Raw genomic sequence first — 16,639 nt, forward strand, 5'->3', positions numbered from 1 at the left:
ATAGAATAATATACTCGTGTAGTACACTTCTTGTATTCGCCAGTAGAAGGCTACGCTCAACCTGTGCATTTCTCACAAGTACTCGATCTATTCTTTTTCTTTCTTCCTGCTATCTGGCTTGTTTCTTCCTACTCAACAAGCTTGACACACTTGTAATAAAGGGTATAACTAGGCTAGATACCGGAATCTGAAGGCAGTGATAGAAATGTCAAGTTCCGAGTACGCCCACGAAATCCCACAAGAGTCTGTTCCTAGCACTGGAACAAGCTCGTGAAATCGGTAACCAGCAATTACTCGATAAACGCCAGCGAAACCTTGCCATCAGGCTTGACGAGCCAACTCCGCCCGACGTGGCAGGCTTCCATCGCGCGCACAGAACCTGGAAAAGGAGGCCACAATGTCTACCATCTTCCTTAAAGACAGGCTTGTCGTTTAAATTCATACAGAAAAATTAGATCTCGTCTTTCACTCCAAAGATAAATACCAGACAACATCATCCCTTTGAAGGATATTTACGAATTATAACTCTGCGATAAAGTACATAATCTGACCTAGAAAATCTGCATCGAACGCAGTGGGGATTTGACTCTGATCTCAGACTATTCCAAGATTACATCCATCTCGTCTAAATTCATAGAAAAATTAGATTTCGTCTCTCACTCCTCGATAAAAATAAATACCAGCCACCATCGTCCCTTTGAAAGATAATTACAAATTATAGCTTTGCAATAAAGTACATGACCCAGACAATTTGCATCGAACGCAGTGGGGAATTGACTTTGATCTCAGACTATTCCAAGATTACATCCATCTCGTTCAAGTTCATAGAAAAATTAGATCTCGTCTTTCACTCCAAAGATAAATACCAGACATCCGTCGTCCCTTTGAAGGATATTTACGAATTATAACTCCGCGATAAAGTACATAATCTGACCTAGAAAATCTGCATCGAACGCAGCGGGGAATTGACTCTGATCTCAGACTATTCCAAGATTACATCCGTCTCGCGTTCCGCCATTCCCAGCTAAATAAATTTCCACCTAACGTTCCTGGAGCCCAATAAAAATATCGCGATCATCAAATCTAAATTTATAATCCGCCATCGACGCGATTCCGTCTGAATTCCCGGTAAATTGATTCCCCGGTACAGCCTCGATCCTGCGCGTCGCGATGCTCCGAGCGAACGTATAGCGAAAAGGCGTCGGTGAAGAAGGAGGCAGGTTTGCGTGGAGGGAAATGTAAAGTACGAGATGGTTGCAAGAGAGAGAAGGGGATAAAGAGAGAAGGAGATAAGTGATTTCCAGTTGACTGACTGACATCGGTTGCTTACCGTTGCCCCGGGCCAACCTTCTCGCCGCTTGCTTTGCTTCGCTCCTCTCTCGATCCGCCTCTGTAGGTGCAACCACCACGCGCGAACGTTTCCCTCGGTGTCTGTGCTCCATCGTGCATCCAGATCCTCCGGATATACAAACGTGCATGCCCAACTTGCGACTCCGTTTTCCGCTCGGAGTCCCGGGCCGCGATTAAGCTGCTCCGCGACAAGACGCGGCAAATTGCACGGTATTCCGAAGAGGCGGATCCGCCTGCATTCGGCTCGCATCCTCCTCGCCAACGATCCCGTCAAACGGAGCCTCCTCTCGATTCGAGTCTCGATTCTGACGTTTTCGACCGTCGCGCAACCTTCCTACCGCCTCGAATCCTCGATGATTATCCAGTTGTTTCGTTTCGGAGGCAGATCTTGCACTTAGCTGGTGCACTCAGCTCCTTTTCGGGAGACGCTATTCTCAGAGAAAACGCGAGCTTTTGTACCGAATATAATCGTTTCCTTGTAACTTGCTCTATCTTAGAAACTTTGTTCAATTCCTCTGAATGTACAATAGTTGACGAAAGTATTCGAACGCTATCAATCTACATCGTTAACGAATAAAGTACACACGTTAGGTTCAAGTTTTCAAAATAAGATTGTAAGTAAAGTCATATAGGAGTCTCGAGAATCTATACGTAAGATTACCAATGCATCTGAGAACACATACAGAATTTACAGGGCACTTAGTGTGTTATTCGAACGTGAGAATAAGTCTTGACTCGTTTGATGTTAATATCTGGTTGGTCCTCCTTTGGCATCAACAACGTTCCAAACTGTATACAAGTTTTTCTGTTGTTTTTTTTCGATAGAATACCATATTTCTGTTATTTTGTTTTTTAACATTTCCTTGAACGTTATGTCATGACTTGTTAAAGTGTATTTGTATGCTGGAGAAGAATAAGGTACCGATAAATCACGAAGATAACGTCACACTTTGTTAGCGAAATGATCGCAATTTTTATGGAGAATGTTGTTTCGTGCGCTGACGAAAGTAGCACGTTGCAGTGAGATTTCTTGGGACGCTGGTGTTTTGCGGACCGCGTCCCAAGGGGAACATCGCCGCAGTTCCGAACGGAATTGCGAAACACTCCACCGCAATTTGGGAGGTCTTGTCTCCACGAGACCCTTATAATCGCGCCACTGTCTCGCCGGAGTACGAAACTGAAACTCGTAGACAACCGTTCCTCCGGACCGTCAGATGCGAATCAAGACGCGGCATTGTTGAAAATTACCGCAGCGATAGCTCGGATTAATTGCGATCGACTTAAGGTAATTGCGCCGGTGCTCGGCTCTGCGGCAGTTGCGGCCAGTTTTCGGGGGAATCGATGCGGTACTGGTCGAATTGATTCTCCATAACGGTAAATCGAGCCATAAGTAACATAGTTTTTAGGGATGGTCGCACTTTGGGAACTTGGAAATCATCAAACTAATCGTATCCTCTTCGATTTTCATCTGTGAATATTATTTCCTTTTCAACGTGAACGTAACTTTCTTTTTTGAGCTGGTCACAATTTGGGAACTTGGAAATCATAGAATTTACTATTCTGTATATTTTGAAGAGTACAAAAAATAAATAGTAATTGTCACCTAATCGTATCCTCTTCGATTTCCATCTGTGAATATTATTTCCTTTTCAACGTGCACGTAACTTCGTTTTTTGAGCTGGTCGCATTTTGAGAACTTGGAAATCATCAATCTATATTTTCAAGAGTCCAAAAAAAGAATAGTAATCTTTGTCAACTAATCGTATCCTCGTCAATTTCCATCGGTAAATATTATTTCCTTTTCGACGTGCACGTGTCCCATTGTGAATCGAGCTACGACCGAAAAATGGCTTTCAAAATATTTGCCATTGTTATAAAATAATTGTACATCTGCAGCGCCGTGACATGGTAGCAAAGTGCAAATTGGCCAGCGAATCAAAATGGGTTTTGGCATATTCTATCGCGGAACGAATGACTTTTATATTCGTCTAGTCAATAGCGAAGATAGAAATACTCGTCAGCAAAATTGTCGTTTTTCGTTCGAACAACGATCGCGAAATAATGCATGGTAGACTCGAATAGGAATTTAATATGAAAAGAATTATGAGGCGAGAGATCTATTTGTCAAAGAATATTCGTTCGATAATTTCTCGACGATAAAACAATTTTTGGTTCCCGTGACATCGACGTTCCCGTCTCGGTCGCGTCATTTGATTATTCGCGACGAGATAGGCTCGTAAAAAAATTGCATTCTTCCGAGAGCATTGGCGCGCAACGCAAACACAGTGAACCCGGGGTCCACGGGAAATCGAATGGACTTTTCGGTCTCGAGTTAACTTCGTTTGATGGACGACGATGGGACGGCGAAAGGGGAGAGAAGAACGAAAAAGGTAGGCGAAAGTGCATCCCGTTGCATCTGGGAGAATCGCGCGAAATAAAAGCATCCAATTTCCGGTGGATACCTTGTCCGATCTTGACGGACTCTTCCCCGTATCCTCTTCTTTCTCTCTCTACGCCCACGCGTTCTCTGTTTGGTTTAATGGCGAGAATGAGGGGGAGGGAAAAAAAACACGAAAAGCTGGTCCGCGCTTTTACGGCTGGACACGCGATGTCAACTCCAGCTGCTAAAGTGAAACGTAACGAATCGCGCCATCGCGGTGCTACGGGCGTTGGAGAAGAACGAGAGGCGACAACTTCCGGTTTTCGGATCACGCGGCGACGTGGCAAGCGTTTCAATTATTTATGTCATTCCGCTGGCAACGATCGTGTCCCGCTGATACGCCCTCGTCGTTTCGCGCTTTTTCCAACGACCGACGTCCATTTCCGACTGCGTCATCTTTTATAGTTCGCTGGATTCCCTGGAATTCGTCTTCCTCGCCGCAATCTTGATCGCTTAATCGCGACGCGGACGTTTTCTTGTTCGTCCGTTCCGGTTCACCCTGCAATCTGTCTCTTCTGCTCGCGACATATTTTGAGGAATTTTTAGTTCTCTTTCAGTTTCATTTTTTATTGGACTCAAATTGTCAAAGTTCAAATTAGAATTAGAGGTTTATATTAGAATCGGATCGTCAATTTTTGTAGGTGTCAACTTCAGAGCTCAGCACAATACAATTCTCTCCTTTAAATATGATTTTGTAATGATAAAATCAAATTTAAGTACAGTGACATACATGATGGACGAAAAGGGTAGATCATATGATAGGTCGTCAATTTTTTCAGGTGCCAACTTTTCAGCTATGCACAGTACAATTATCTCCTTCTTTAAATATAATATTGAAACGATAAAATCGAATTTAAATGGAATAATATATATGAAGGAAACTTTCTAAGAAAGTGATGAACGAAAACAGTAGATCAGTTTGTCAAATTTTTCAAGTGTCAACTTTTCAGCTGTGCACAGTACACTCGTTTCCTACTTCAGATATAATATTGAAACGATAGAGTCGAATTAAAATAAAATAATATATATGAAGGAAACTTCGGATCGTCAATTTTTTCAGGTGCCAACTTTTCAGCTGTGCATAATACAATACACATTACAACTACGTAACAATATAATCGAATCTAAATATATGCAATGAAAAAAACAATGAACGAAAACAGTACATGAGACGATACGTGCTAGGAAAAAGCCCAGGTATCGATCGTCATTTCCGTTGTATCTTTACTCCTCTCGACCTGAGAGTCGGACTCGATACCCAACGCGGTTAGTTCTAGGACTCGAGCCTTTTAATTAGCGAAAGCGTCCCAAATATGCTTTGACCCGAAGAAACAGTCGGCCTTCGTTCCTTCTTCGTGAAATCGAAGGGCCAATTACGTTCCACGGATCCCCGAGCAATCGTCAACAAACCCGCGGTCGAACGTCGCAGTAAATTCGTAAGGTTTCCAGCTGGCGCAGACGATCTACGGTCGTTGCTAGTGGAAGACGGTATTTCGCCAGGAAACGTGACACTTTACATTCATTACAACGTTGAACATTCGAGACGATAAATGTCACGAGCACACCTGCCGCCAGTAAGTGCACTATTTTAATATTAATTTATTTTACATATACATCTTGGTATATAGAAAAGGACAGCTTAATGTGTCGCTAGATTGATAGAATTTATCTCATTAATTATGCGTTTTCGACACGATGAAGAAGAGAGATCTTTTTCAGTCGTAGTCTGTAGTTTTCCTCGAAACAATGGCCGACCAGCGACGACTTTGGTCTTCGTTTTACCTTGGAATTTCTATTTCTTCTTCCCCTTCCCGCGATTATTCCTTTCCCGCAGAAAAGATCAGTTCTTTATTTCACACTAAAGAGGATGCCGTTCCGGCGAACGGTTCCAAAACGATATCGATTCGTTTACAGGAAAATTGGAGGGCGCGTATAACGAAGTGGCGTAAGCGACAATTCATTCGGTTGTTCGTCGTTCCGATAAAACTCCGGGACAAAAGTAGAATGTAATTGCTTCCGTTTCGAGAGTCATTCTCGCGAGCATTTTCATTCCGCTATAAAGCACGAGGGACCTTTTCTTTTGTGAGGACCGACCCGATAGAACGTTTCAAAAGGACCTCTCTCATAATGGGACGCGAAACGCGCAATTAACGGTCAATTAACTATCCGCGTAGTCAACTGACGCGCAATTACATTCGGTATTTGTAGCTTTTAAAAGTTGCTTATTTGTGCCGACCTCGTTCGTCGACGCGACGCGCATTTTCAATTCGAGGGAATCGATAACAGTCGGCACGGAACACTGTGGCGATCGAGGGCACGACGCACGGATCGGTGTAATTATTCATCCTGCGAATAAAATTCAAATGAACATATCGTTCGAACGAACGAGCAACGAAAACTTCCCTTTTATCGTGTCTCCTCGTTAGATTCGTATGTGTGTGTTTTCCCCCCGAAGAACATCGAGTGACTCGTAAACACGAATCGCGTGAGACGCGGAAATTAATCATTTCTTGCACACACGCACACACACTCGCTTGAAACGAACGAGTCTCGATAAAATAACGCGTCCTACTTGTAATGCAAAATTCAAATGTACCTAAGTACGTGTATTGTTACAAAATTTCTGTGTTATTTCGTATTTACCTAATCGAACTTTACATTTGTATACATTTATACTCGAATCATTTCAGTGCAACTTCCGCTATTGATTTACCTTACTGTTATTAATTGTCAAATAAATACAGTGATCAAATATTCCAGCGAAAAATAGGGTAAAATTACCCTGAAAGGGATGAAGATAGAATGAAAATTGATCCACCGTGCGGGGTTAATATTTCCTCCAGGAAGTTCGTCGCTCGGCGAATATTCGTTGCTGGAATTTTTTGGCGAACCAAATCGAAGTATCGAGGGGTGTAACAACCAGGCGAAACTAAAAAGCAACGTTTTCACGGCGGTCGATAGGAGTCACGTATCCGAGGGCTGGTCGTAACTCGTATCAAAACTTTTATCTGGCCGGATTACTCGCGGGGAAATACGTCGGCCATCCGGGGATAGAGGCGAGCGTCGATACGACGTTGCTTCGAGGACGAGGATCGAATCCGCGGTCCGTCGATGGCTAGCAGCAATTAATTCAAAACCGTATGTCCGATACAATAGTGAACTATGGGGCTACGTATCCGACCCTTGATGCGACAATGGAACGCGAGCGAGCGAGCCTGGCTTCGGTACACACAGTGTGTCCCGTGCTGTATCAAGATTCGAATGAGCCAGCTCAGATATACGGGGAATGGTCCCAGCCCGGTTAAAGGCATTACCACCGGGAAACGCGTCTCCGGGATTGTCTCGTTGATATGTTAATTAACGTTATTGATGTCGGAGCTGGTTACGATCTACCCGTGTCTCTATTAAATCCCCGCTGGTGGAATCTTAGTCCGGAGACGAAACGGACAAGATTCGGAATACTCTTGTTCCTCGGCCGGGAAATATTATATCTTCCTCGAAACTTCTCGCTGCTTTCTTTCGCGGTAGCTTTCAAATAATTCCCCGCGAGACAAGTTTTACTTTAGGAATTGAAAATGCTAAGTAATGAGTTTATATTTGTGTGCAAAACAGAATATTTTGAAGGGATTGGTGAATAATAATAATAACGATAGGATTGTCGATGTAAGAATATTGTGTAATAAGGATACAATTAAATGATGTAGAATACAGAGGGGAAATATAAATATAATACGTGGATAGATGCAACCATAAAATAGAGTGATTGATTTTGTACATCTTCACAAATTAGTGAAATAAAAATTGACGGAGAAATATTGGATTCGGAATGTGAAAGTGTCCGAGTTAAATTGGAATCTCGTTGAAGTTTCTTTCGTTTTACACGTTCATTACGGAATGACCTACAGCATGACTTCTATAATTGCATGAAAAATAGAGAAGGTGCTTGACCGGAGCAATCATGCAAATGTAGAATGCAATCGATTTTTATTCATTCCCCACTGTTCATTTCAATGTACCGACTAACTAACCGATGGCACGTTTGTAAGCTGGCGAGACTTCAAAAGAATTAATTTCCATAATTATCACGATTTCGTAGAGCGTCGGGACGATCGACGTCCGCGTCTGGCGTTCAGCATTTCACCATCTGAGTAATATAATCTTCTATATTCGTGATTACGTACCTGTTAGTGCTTCTAATATTACTCAAAACATTCTTCAAAGTATCAAATCAAGCACAACTGGAAAACCTAAAGATAGAATCCTATTTGTCAATTTTTTTCACCTGCATTTTTGATTTTATCGAACAACTATTACACACATTTGAGGGCATACACTTCTAACAACAACTCCTGAAAATTACATTTCAGAATTTCTAAAATTATCAAAAACGTAGCACTTTGAGTGAATCAAGTTTCTCAAAACTCTATTTAAAATTACCCTGTACATTATACATAGTAATAATGCATAAATATTAAACAAATTATAAAATCTTCTCTTTTTTTTTTATTCTTCTAAACTAAAGATTTCATAGTAGTGAATAATAATCAGGAAAATAGTTGCAGTAATTATGGAATTAAATTCTCCGAATTATCTCGCGATGCGTGCAAAGTTATCAATAATTTTCACGACGATAAGAGCTGGAAACAACGACATCGTGGTTCTTTCGTTAATTAACTCCGAGCACAAGTAAACTGAATGCCACAGGGCTGTTTCCACGCTTCCTTTTAATAACATCGCGATTCTTCGAGAACTTCGAAGCAGGTCACGACGTTCGCCCTTTCTACTCCGCGAAGAAAAGATTCACCTTTCCTCATATTTGCGAGATTACATTAAAGCAGAGTGAAATTCCTCGCTATCCGGTGAAACGAGTTTTCCCCTCGCTCCGATTTTATCGATATTCAAGACTTCTCCAAATATTTCGTTACTCTCTTTAATTACGGATTACTAATATAACGGAATATAACGGAGAGAAAAGAGTAATTAAAGTATTGGAGGATAACTCAATATTGAGTTTAATTGGTTTTAATTACCAGCCAAGGTATCGTACCATTCTTTCGATACCGATCGTATAAAACTAGTCAAATGGACTCTCAACCCAATCAGAGAATTTGCAAACAAGCACACTCTGTGTACCCTATCGTTCGATTTTTCGACGATTTATTCTTTTAAACGTTCTGTACTTTTCGTTTATCGTAAAACTTCGCATGCTCTACCTTCTCTGTTTTGCTTCTGTTTCACCCTCCTTTTCTTCTTTCTGCGTTTCTACACTTTTTACCGTATTCATATTCTAATTAAAATCAATCTCTGTTCTTCTTGTTAATATTGAGAACATCCCTGGAAATATGTGAATAGAACAAGTCAAATTACAATGAGACGTTCATACGAAAAGCATGTTTCGAAACTCCCAGATCGCGTTTTAAATACAGAGTTCGTCAAACAAAATTTAAAACAAGTTTCCCTTTTAGTTCCTTTAGAAAACTGCTCTATGAATTTTAGTTTAGAAACTAAAAACCTTGACTCGAACGTTTCCAAGTTTGTCCAACGGACGATTCACAAAACATCCACCGTCTCGCCGAAATAACGTGCACGTGTATTTCCAACGCATTTGAATAAATCTCCCTGAGAAACTAATTAGGATTACGCGGGCCACGTTCCGTTTAATTGAACCGCGCTCAAACGTCACGCGTAAAATTCTTTATCTTAAATGTATGTCGTAAACCGCTTAAAAAAATTTTGCTTCGTTCCAAAAAAAAAGGGGGAAAAATTTTAATTTCGTCCTTCTTTATGTCTTTTATGACGGCGTTCGTATAAATTATGATTAAACGCTTAGGAACCTCGACCCGATTAAAGAAGACCGTGCTTTAATCCCGCGTCGCGATTACAGATTACGCGGATTGCGTCATGTTCGCTGAGCGCAAACATCCCCGAGCCGTTAAATTGAAACGAAGGCGGCGTTTCCTGAAATCTTGACGTATAGTAATCAGCGAACCGTGTTATAGAACGTTTCGTCGTTTCTCTCTTAACGGGGGAAAGGCGAGACGGCGGGTCCGATTGAATCAGCATGATTCCCCCATTGCGTATTATCCATTGCGTAACCGCTCGAACCTTCCGCTATTTCCGAACACCCTACAGCTCCCAGACTGGGTGAAACGATTCCTTTGAAGTTGATCGCCATCGAAGAAGCAATTCCAGCGCCGAGGTTAGCTGTCGTTTCGCCCGTAGGAGGTACAAGCGTAGGGATATATAGAGCTGAGAGTGCTGTTTCTGAAAGTATTCCTACCCCTAAGGACACTATTAGCCTCCCCAGGGACGAATTAGTTTCTTTGAAATACGCGCCAATTCAAATTGATATCGCCGCCGATCATTCGTCTCGCAAAGACACCCGTCATTGGGGAAGTTTATTTACATATATTTATTCGCGAATCCAACGACGTAATTTTAGGTAATGGAAACTCCCCCATTTCATCAGTAATACACCGTTTTCAATTAAATATACAGTTTATAGTCCAGTTTTATGGTAGTATAATCGATAGGAACCCCTGAAACTTTTTTAAGTATGCATAGTCAAAGTAAATGTGAAAATAAACATAGAAGGCATCATAAATTAGAATACTTTATATAGTCATCGGATAGGGGATGAAATGCTCTTTAAAATGAGCGTTCGAACAAGTCGATAGCTCAATTAGTTCCGGAGATATAGCGATTTTAGTTTCAAGTCGATGCGGTGGCTAGTTTCGGAGATATAAGGCTCCGAAACGTTTGTTTACTACGGCCTTGTCAAGGTCGTTGACCGCACGTGACTCGTAGTAACTAGGTCACTCGGCCACTCGGTCACGCGTCACGTACGAGACAAAGAGGTCCGACGCGACGCGTCAGACGGAGACAGAAATAGTCAAAATGAAAAAATTACCCATTTACATAAATTACGATATCTCCGGAACGGAAAGTCGGATCGGCAAAAACAAAAAACCATTTCAAAGAGGAAGCTTTGCCGCTTGTAACAGTGGCTTAATAATGGATAAAGCACTAGTAGTTTCGGAACTACACGCGTCTAAAGTTTGGCTATTTTTAATACGCGTTTGTTAGACTTTAAAGTGAAATTTTAAAAACGAAACGTTTACCAGAAAGTAGTAGGCACTAGTTAGCGTGACAAAAGGCAGGTTTGTAAGGGCAAACGGTAAAAGGAACCGTTCACCGCCTCACGAGGCAGAATTTCCTAGGACGAAGGAAAATAGCTAGGTCGAAGATTGCCAAAACTAATTAGCCCACGGCACCGTAGAGGATGCTTTTGTACAGCCTCGAATAATGGCTGGTTACTGAGGTGTATCGTCTTTTTGTTGCAGGTGCGAGGGTGGTTGGCTTCAGCTCGAGGGCGGCGCTCGAGTTTGCGGTCGCAACGAACGTTTTGTTCAGCCGGTCGTCCTGTTTTCCGACAAACAGATCCCGATCCTCCACATGCAGTGAGTACTTACACATTATCGATCCACTTTATTCGATCACGAGCCTTTGCTGCGCCGTAACGACGGAGCAAAGAAGGATTCGCCGATCGACTGAAACAAATTTATCCGTTTAATTTTATTTTCCGCCGTCGGCCGTTACCGATATATTAAACGCGCTAAGAGAATACTGGATTCCGATGTGGTCACCGTTATTTCGCGAAGCAACGTATTAACTTTCGCGGGAAACGAGCGGGATCCTTTTTTAATTAAGCGATCACGGGATTTTTCTATATTTTAATATCGCTGGGTGTACGCTGCGGGCACGCTTTGTTCAGAAGTTACTGCCACTGATAATTTACGGAGCTTATAATACTATAATAAGTTTAGTGGTTTCGCGTTAATAAGTAAGGAGTTTAAAGTATGGGCAGGGAACGCAAAGGAGAAAAGAATTCGTTTAAACTGGCTTCCAGGTGAAGCAGTAATTTTTCTTACGGAAAATAATAAGTCTTTACTTTGTAGAGTATTTGTCTTGGATATTAGCACATACATACATGTTCAGTTTTTAGTTTAAATATCGTGACGTAGATCCTGCAACTAAAATTATGAGTAAATTCATACTATTCTTATTATGGCATTTAGGCTGATAGATTTTATGTAAAGTTATCATTTTAATGTCAAATTGAGTGCTTATTTGCCTTTCATAACTTTGTTATGAAATTGTAATATATTATTGTAATATAACTTATATCTTGAAGACTAAAATGTATACAAAGTGGCAATTGCTTCTGAAAAAGTTTAGATATCTCAAGAGCCACATTTAAGTCATCTCTATTTTAAAAATCATCAGACTTCTTACATTAACGTCGTAGAATAGGACAGTTCCTATCCAAACAAGCGAAATAAGACCCCCGCAGACAAGTAGAATAGATTGTAGTACGCTACAGACGAACAAGTAGGACCGTCTCTGGCGATCGAAGCAGTTATGTCAACAGCCAAGCAAGTGGAATAAGACCGCGCTGGTCAGTCATATACAATAGACGTCTGGTTGGCCGGACCCTGAGTGTAACACGATCGTTTCCGATCAAGTAACTTCTCTAATTATAAACGTGGCTTCTCACCAGGCAAGTAGTGTAGACAGATCTTGATCGAACCAGTGTAACGAGCGATTCTAGTCAGACACATGGAACAAAACAATTATTCTCGAATCGCTCTACAATTTTTACGATGCAGCACTGCAGTAATCATGCCATAACAACATCGAACGTTACGGTTCTCGTGATTCCATACGTTTTCTGGTGTTATTCACAACCTTTCGAGCCATAATGAAAAAGTTTAATCGAAACGAATCGCAGGTTTACAAAATCGATTTAACGTCGTTGCGCGGATTACCGTGGACGCTTTCGTAAAAGCAGACCAGCGATTCGCGGGGCAAAGGGACGATGTTACGGGCACCATTACGAAATAGAAACACGTCTTGAACTAAGTGCTTCTTATTACTGGGAACCGCCGGGCGTTTCAGTCGGCCGCACGAACAGCGGAAACGTTCGCGTATCGAGTTTTACCGTTAAACACCGTCGGCCTCTCTCGACGGCGGCGGAAACGACTTATCTTACTGGTTGCTCCTCGCCCCGTTTTTCCAAAATCGTGTAATTTTCCGAGAGCGCGTGTATCGCCCGTAAATTTTCCCAGCGAGCGTTCACCGCGCGGAAAGAATTAAGCAAAGGAAATAACTTCGTCGAGAGATATTCACGGAATTTACTTCTACGCCGGAGGAGGCCCTCTCGTAATTAATTACCTCTTTTTCCCCCTTTGTCCACTATTCGCGAGGCGTTATCCGACGTTTTTTGCGCACCTTTGTTTAAATGCAAATTAATTTACCTTTTTCGAAATAAAACGGCTTCCTTCCTGCCGGCCGGACTGTTTCCAGAATGCAATTACTTTTCATCGGTTCCCTCCTTCGATCGCGCTCCCGTCGTTTGAGTCTTTGCGACCGCTGATCCGGATCGGTGTTTTCCCAATTTTACGCGCTCCGGAAACACTTTTGAACACACACCCGCCTCACTGGTCAGTTGACCTTTCCAATGAAAACGGAATCAAAGCGGAAACAGAAGCGACGAAGTCGATTGAAAATCTGTATTCTACGTTAGAACTATTGTAACTACTTTTGCTTTTAGTAATTGCAATTTTTTTTTATTTTTATTGCGACACATGCTTTAGAACAATTTATTTTTGCATTTGCTTTCAGAATCTGTGGAAATGTTTCTCCCTGAACATAAAAATAATTTCATTCGTTGCTCGCTAATTTTCACGAAAGTTTTTGGTGACTCCTGTTTCCCATTTCGAATCCACGCGAATCCCGCCGTTGATTTTCGATATCTGCGGTCGTGACGCGAACGCGTAATCGTATCGTCTCCGTTCTAATCGCGACGATTGGCAATTTTACCGGCGAATCAACAATTTGCAGAGTGACTTCATCGTAGCGTGAACCATCGCGTTCTCCAAACTAAATAAATCGACTTGATTGCGCGTATGTGCTCGGTCTCGGTTTTGCGGTCGCGCTGCACACACGACGCTGATGAAACTGATCCGGGACAGTTTATCAATTTCATAAATGGCGGACCCGCGATAATCGAGCACGCCGAGGAGGGACTTCATTCCCGTCGACCGTGTTGCGGTGACGCTAATTGGAAAGTAGTCAGGTAGGGAATTAATTCGTTCCCCGGTTACAGTCGTACGCCAAAAATCAATCTTCCTATTTCGATACAACGACCGAAGCACCCAACATCGTTTCACTTTTTATTAATATATAACTCGTTCCTCGAAACGAGCTGGAAATTATTTCGGATAATTTCAAAAGGGACACTCGATACACCAGAATGAAACGTGAAATTTGAAATACGAAAGTTTCAAACTCGTTCTAGAATTAAATATTTCACAATTTAATAAAATCAATTATACAGAGTATCTTGATATTCTAGAAACCAAAAGTATAGAATATGAAACACTGTTTGGGAGTTGATTTTGGAAATCAAGTTACAACCAGCACAAATTTTATCAGAGATTGAGTAATTACAAATTGGGTGCAGTTCCAGCTTTCGTCGAATAAAAATTTAATTATTATTAGCGTTAGATACGTTAAAATCGCGTCGAAACGAGCTTTTTGAATCTGTCAGCTTTTCAAGGCGTCTTTCGTTTTTTTTAACGTCGTGTCGTTACTTAAGCGGCTGGAGTGGCGGTAATAGCGAGCAGCCGTTGTCGAAATAAAGTGTCTGGCGAGCAGGAAGCGGCGTACAGCGCGAATCCCCGGTGCGTTTTGAGATTCAACGAGCACCGCGAGACCCCGGCGAAAAAGAGGGGATAAAACACCATCTGACCTGAAAATGTCTAGCGTGTTGTTACCAGATACTTTCGCGAGAGCGATTCGACGAAGGGGTTCAGTCGATCGTACGGTGAAATTTATATAAGTTGAGAAGTCGAGCGTAATGTGGCAAACCGACGGCGCGCGACTGGCATAAATGTGTCGAGCAATGATTTATGGCGTTTAACTTCCGCCCTCGACTTCGACGATGCCTGACTTTTGATGGAAGCACGTAAAACCCCGATGGGTGGCCTTTAATTTCTTACTCGACAATTTTTATTTCACATTTATGGGCCTACGTAACGTAAAAAACATAAATTGCTTGTCATATTTCAAAAAACTATTGCAGCGTGTGTAGTCAAAGTTTAATACCAGTAAGTGTTTCGATCCTTCGTTTGGATCCTATTTAGCATGAAAACGAAAAATTGCAATTGCAATTTAATTACTGGGTAGGACAATAATAACGAAGAAGTTTATGAAAATTGGAATTAAATAGTACACAGAATATTATTAAAAGTTGAAATTTTCGAATGAATTCGAAATTTGATGTATTTGTATTTTAAAAATGTATATTTGAACAACTAAAAATATATATCATTTTTATTTCGTTTTCCCGTCACGAAACACATCCGATACGTTTTTCAGTTGTTCAAATATGTACCTTTGTTACGTAAATATATCTCGAAAACTGAGGGGAGTGTTTCACCTCTCCATCAGAATTATTGTTTAGCAGAGCTTTTACTACGATAATATCTTGACTAACTAATATAAAAAGAATTATTTTAGATTGAAAACAAACGTAAAATAAAATCGTTCAAATCGTGCGGAAAACAAATTAATTTTCCAGATCCACGTGCAATATTCGATTCTAATATTCTGAAATTCGGTACATGAATGGCATTTTTCCAATTAGTCGTCGCTAACTGTCAAAATTACACTCTGGAGCGTCATACCTCGGAAATCTGAAAGTAATAGGACTATTACCTGGTCGATTAGCGATTCGAATTTACTTCGAACTCGTAAATTACTCGGGTTAACGAGGTCGTCGATAATTCGGGCGATTTAAAATTTAAAAGAGAAGCGCGCGTATCGCGATACACGTGTGCTGTACACATCTCTTTTCCCTGCCGAATCTGGCGCGAAAAATTACGAAATACCATCGATTTTCACGAACGCGAATCACAGGCGTTTTAAGACGATCCGAATTATCTAGTTTGTAATATGACACGTGCGTCGGAGAAAAGTTTACCCGTTACGTTTTAACGTATTGCATAATGCAGCTTAAACCGTGGCGATCGTCCACGCGGGATATGAACTATAATAAGACCGACGTACGATCGTAGTTCGCGGAATGGAGAAACTTTGAAGACGCCAAAGACAATATCGTTTTGTTTCTCTGCCAGTAGCAACCGCGGTGCGTCGTACGTTTAAAGTTTCTTTCCGATCCAACGATCGTATTTTATTCCGAAATAGTCGCTCCAAATTCGAATCGAACCCCTCGATTTTTACCTTTTCTACCCCCAGAAACGGCGGACGGGGTCGAGACGGTCCAAAGTTTGCTTTTGGTGCTCGCGAAAAATTGTTTTCGTCGTTGTACGACTTCGATCTCGAGAGGTAAGAAATACTTTGAAAATATTTTAAAAATCATAAAGACTGGGGTAAATTTTTAATACCAAATCTATGACTCTGATCACACAGAATAGTTCACGATACCATCGTGGAAAGGTTAAATTTCAGTCGTAAGTCGCTATTATTACGGAATAGTAAAATTACTCGTCTCTTTTGCTTTTGATGCTCGCGAAAGATTGTTTTCGTCGTTACACGAGTTCGATCTCAAGAGATAAAAAATACTTAGAAAATATTTTAAAGATTCTATAGACAAAAATTAAGTGGTAAATTTTTAATACTAAATCTATGATTCAGATCACGCAGAATAGTTTACGATACCATTGTTGAAAGGTTAAATTTCGAAGTTGTTGGCTGGACGACTGAGGACAGCCCAGTCATAAGACGCTATTATTACGGAATAGTAAAATTACTCCAGTCTCGAGA

The 16,639-nt window shown here is 41.3% G+C and overlaps 1 protein-coding gene across 2 annotated transcripts in view; it reads left to right on the plus strand.

Annotated features, from left to right (window-relative positions):
- LOC143341311 (uncharacterized) overlaps positions 1–16,639 on the plus strand; it is a 345,306-nt gene that overhangs the window by 167,814 nt on the left and 160,853 nt on the right. For both annotated transcript variants that reach the window (XM_076764161.1, XM_076764160.1), the window contains exon 5: positions 11,134–11,250. In XM_076764161.1, the coding sequence (XP_076620276.1) occupies positions 11,134–11,250 (117 nt within the window). The remainder of the gene's footprint in view (positions 1–11,133; positions 11,251–16,639) is intronic.

The sequence above is a fragment of the Colletes latitarsis genome, chromosome 4, assembly GCF_051014445.1.
Source record: "Colletes latitarsis isolate SP2378_abdomen chromosome 4, iyColLati1, whole genome shotgun sequence".
NCBI lineage: Eukaryota > Metazoa > Arthropoda > Insecta > Hymenoptera > Colletidae > Colletes > Colletes latitarsis.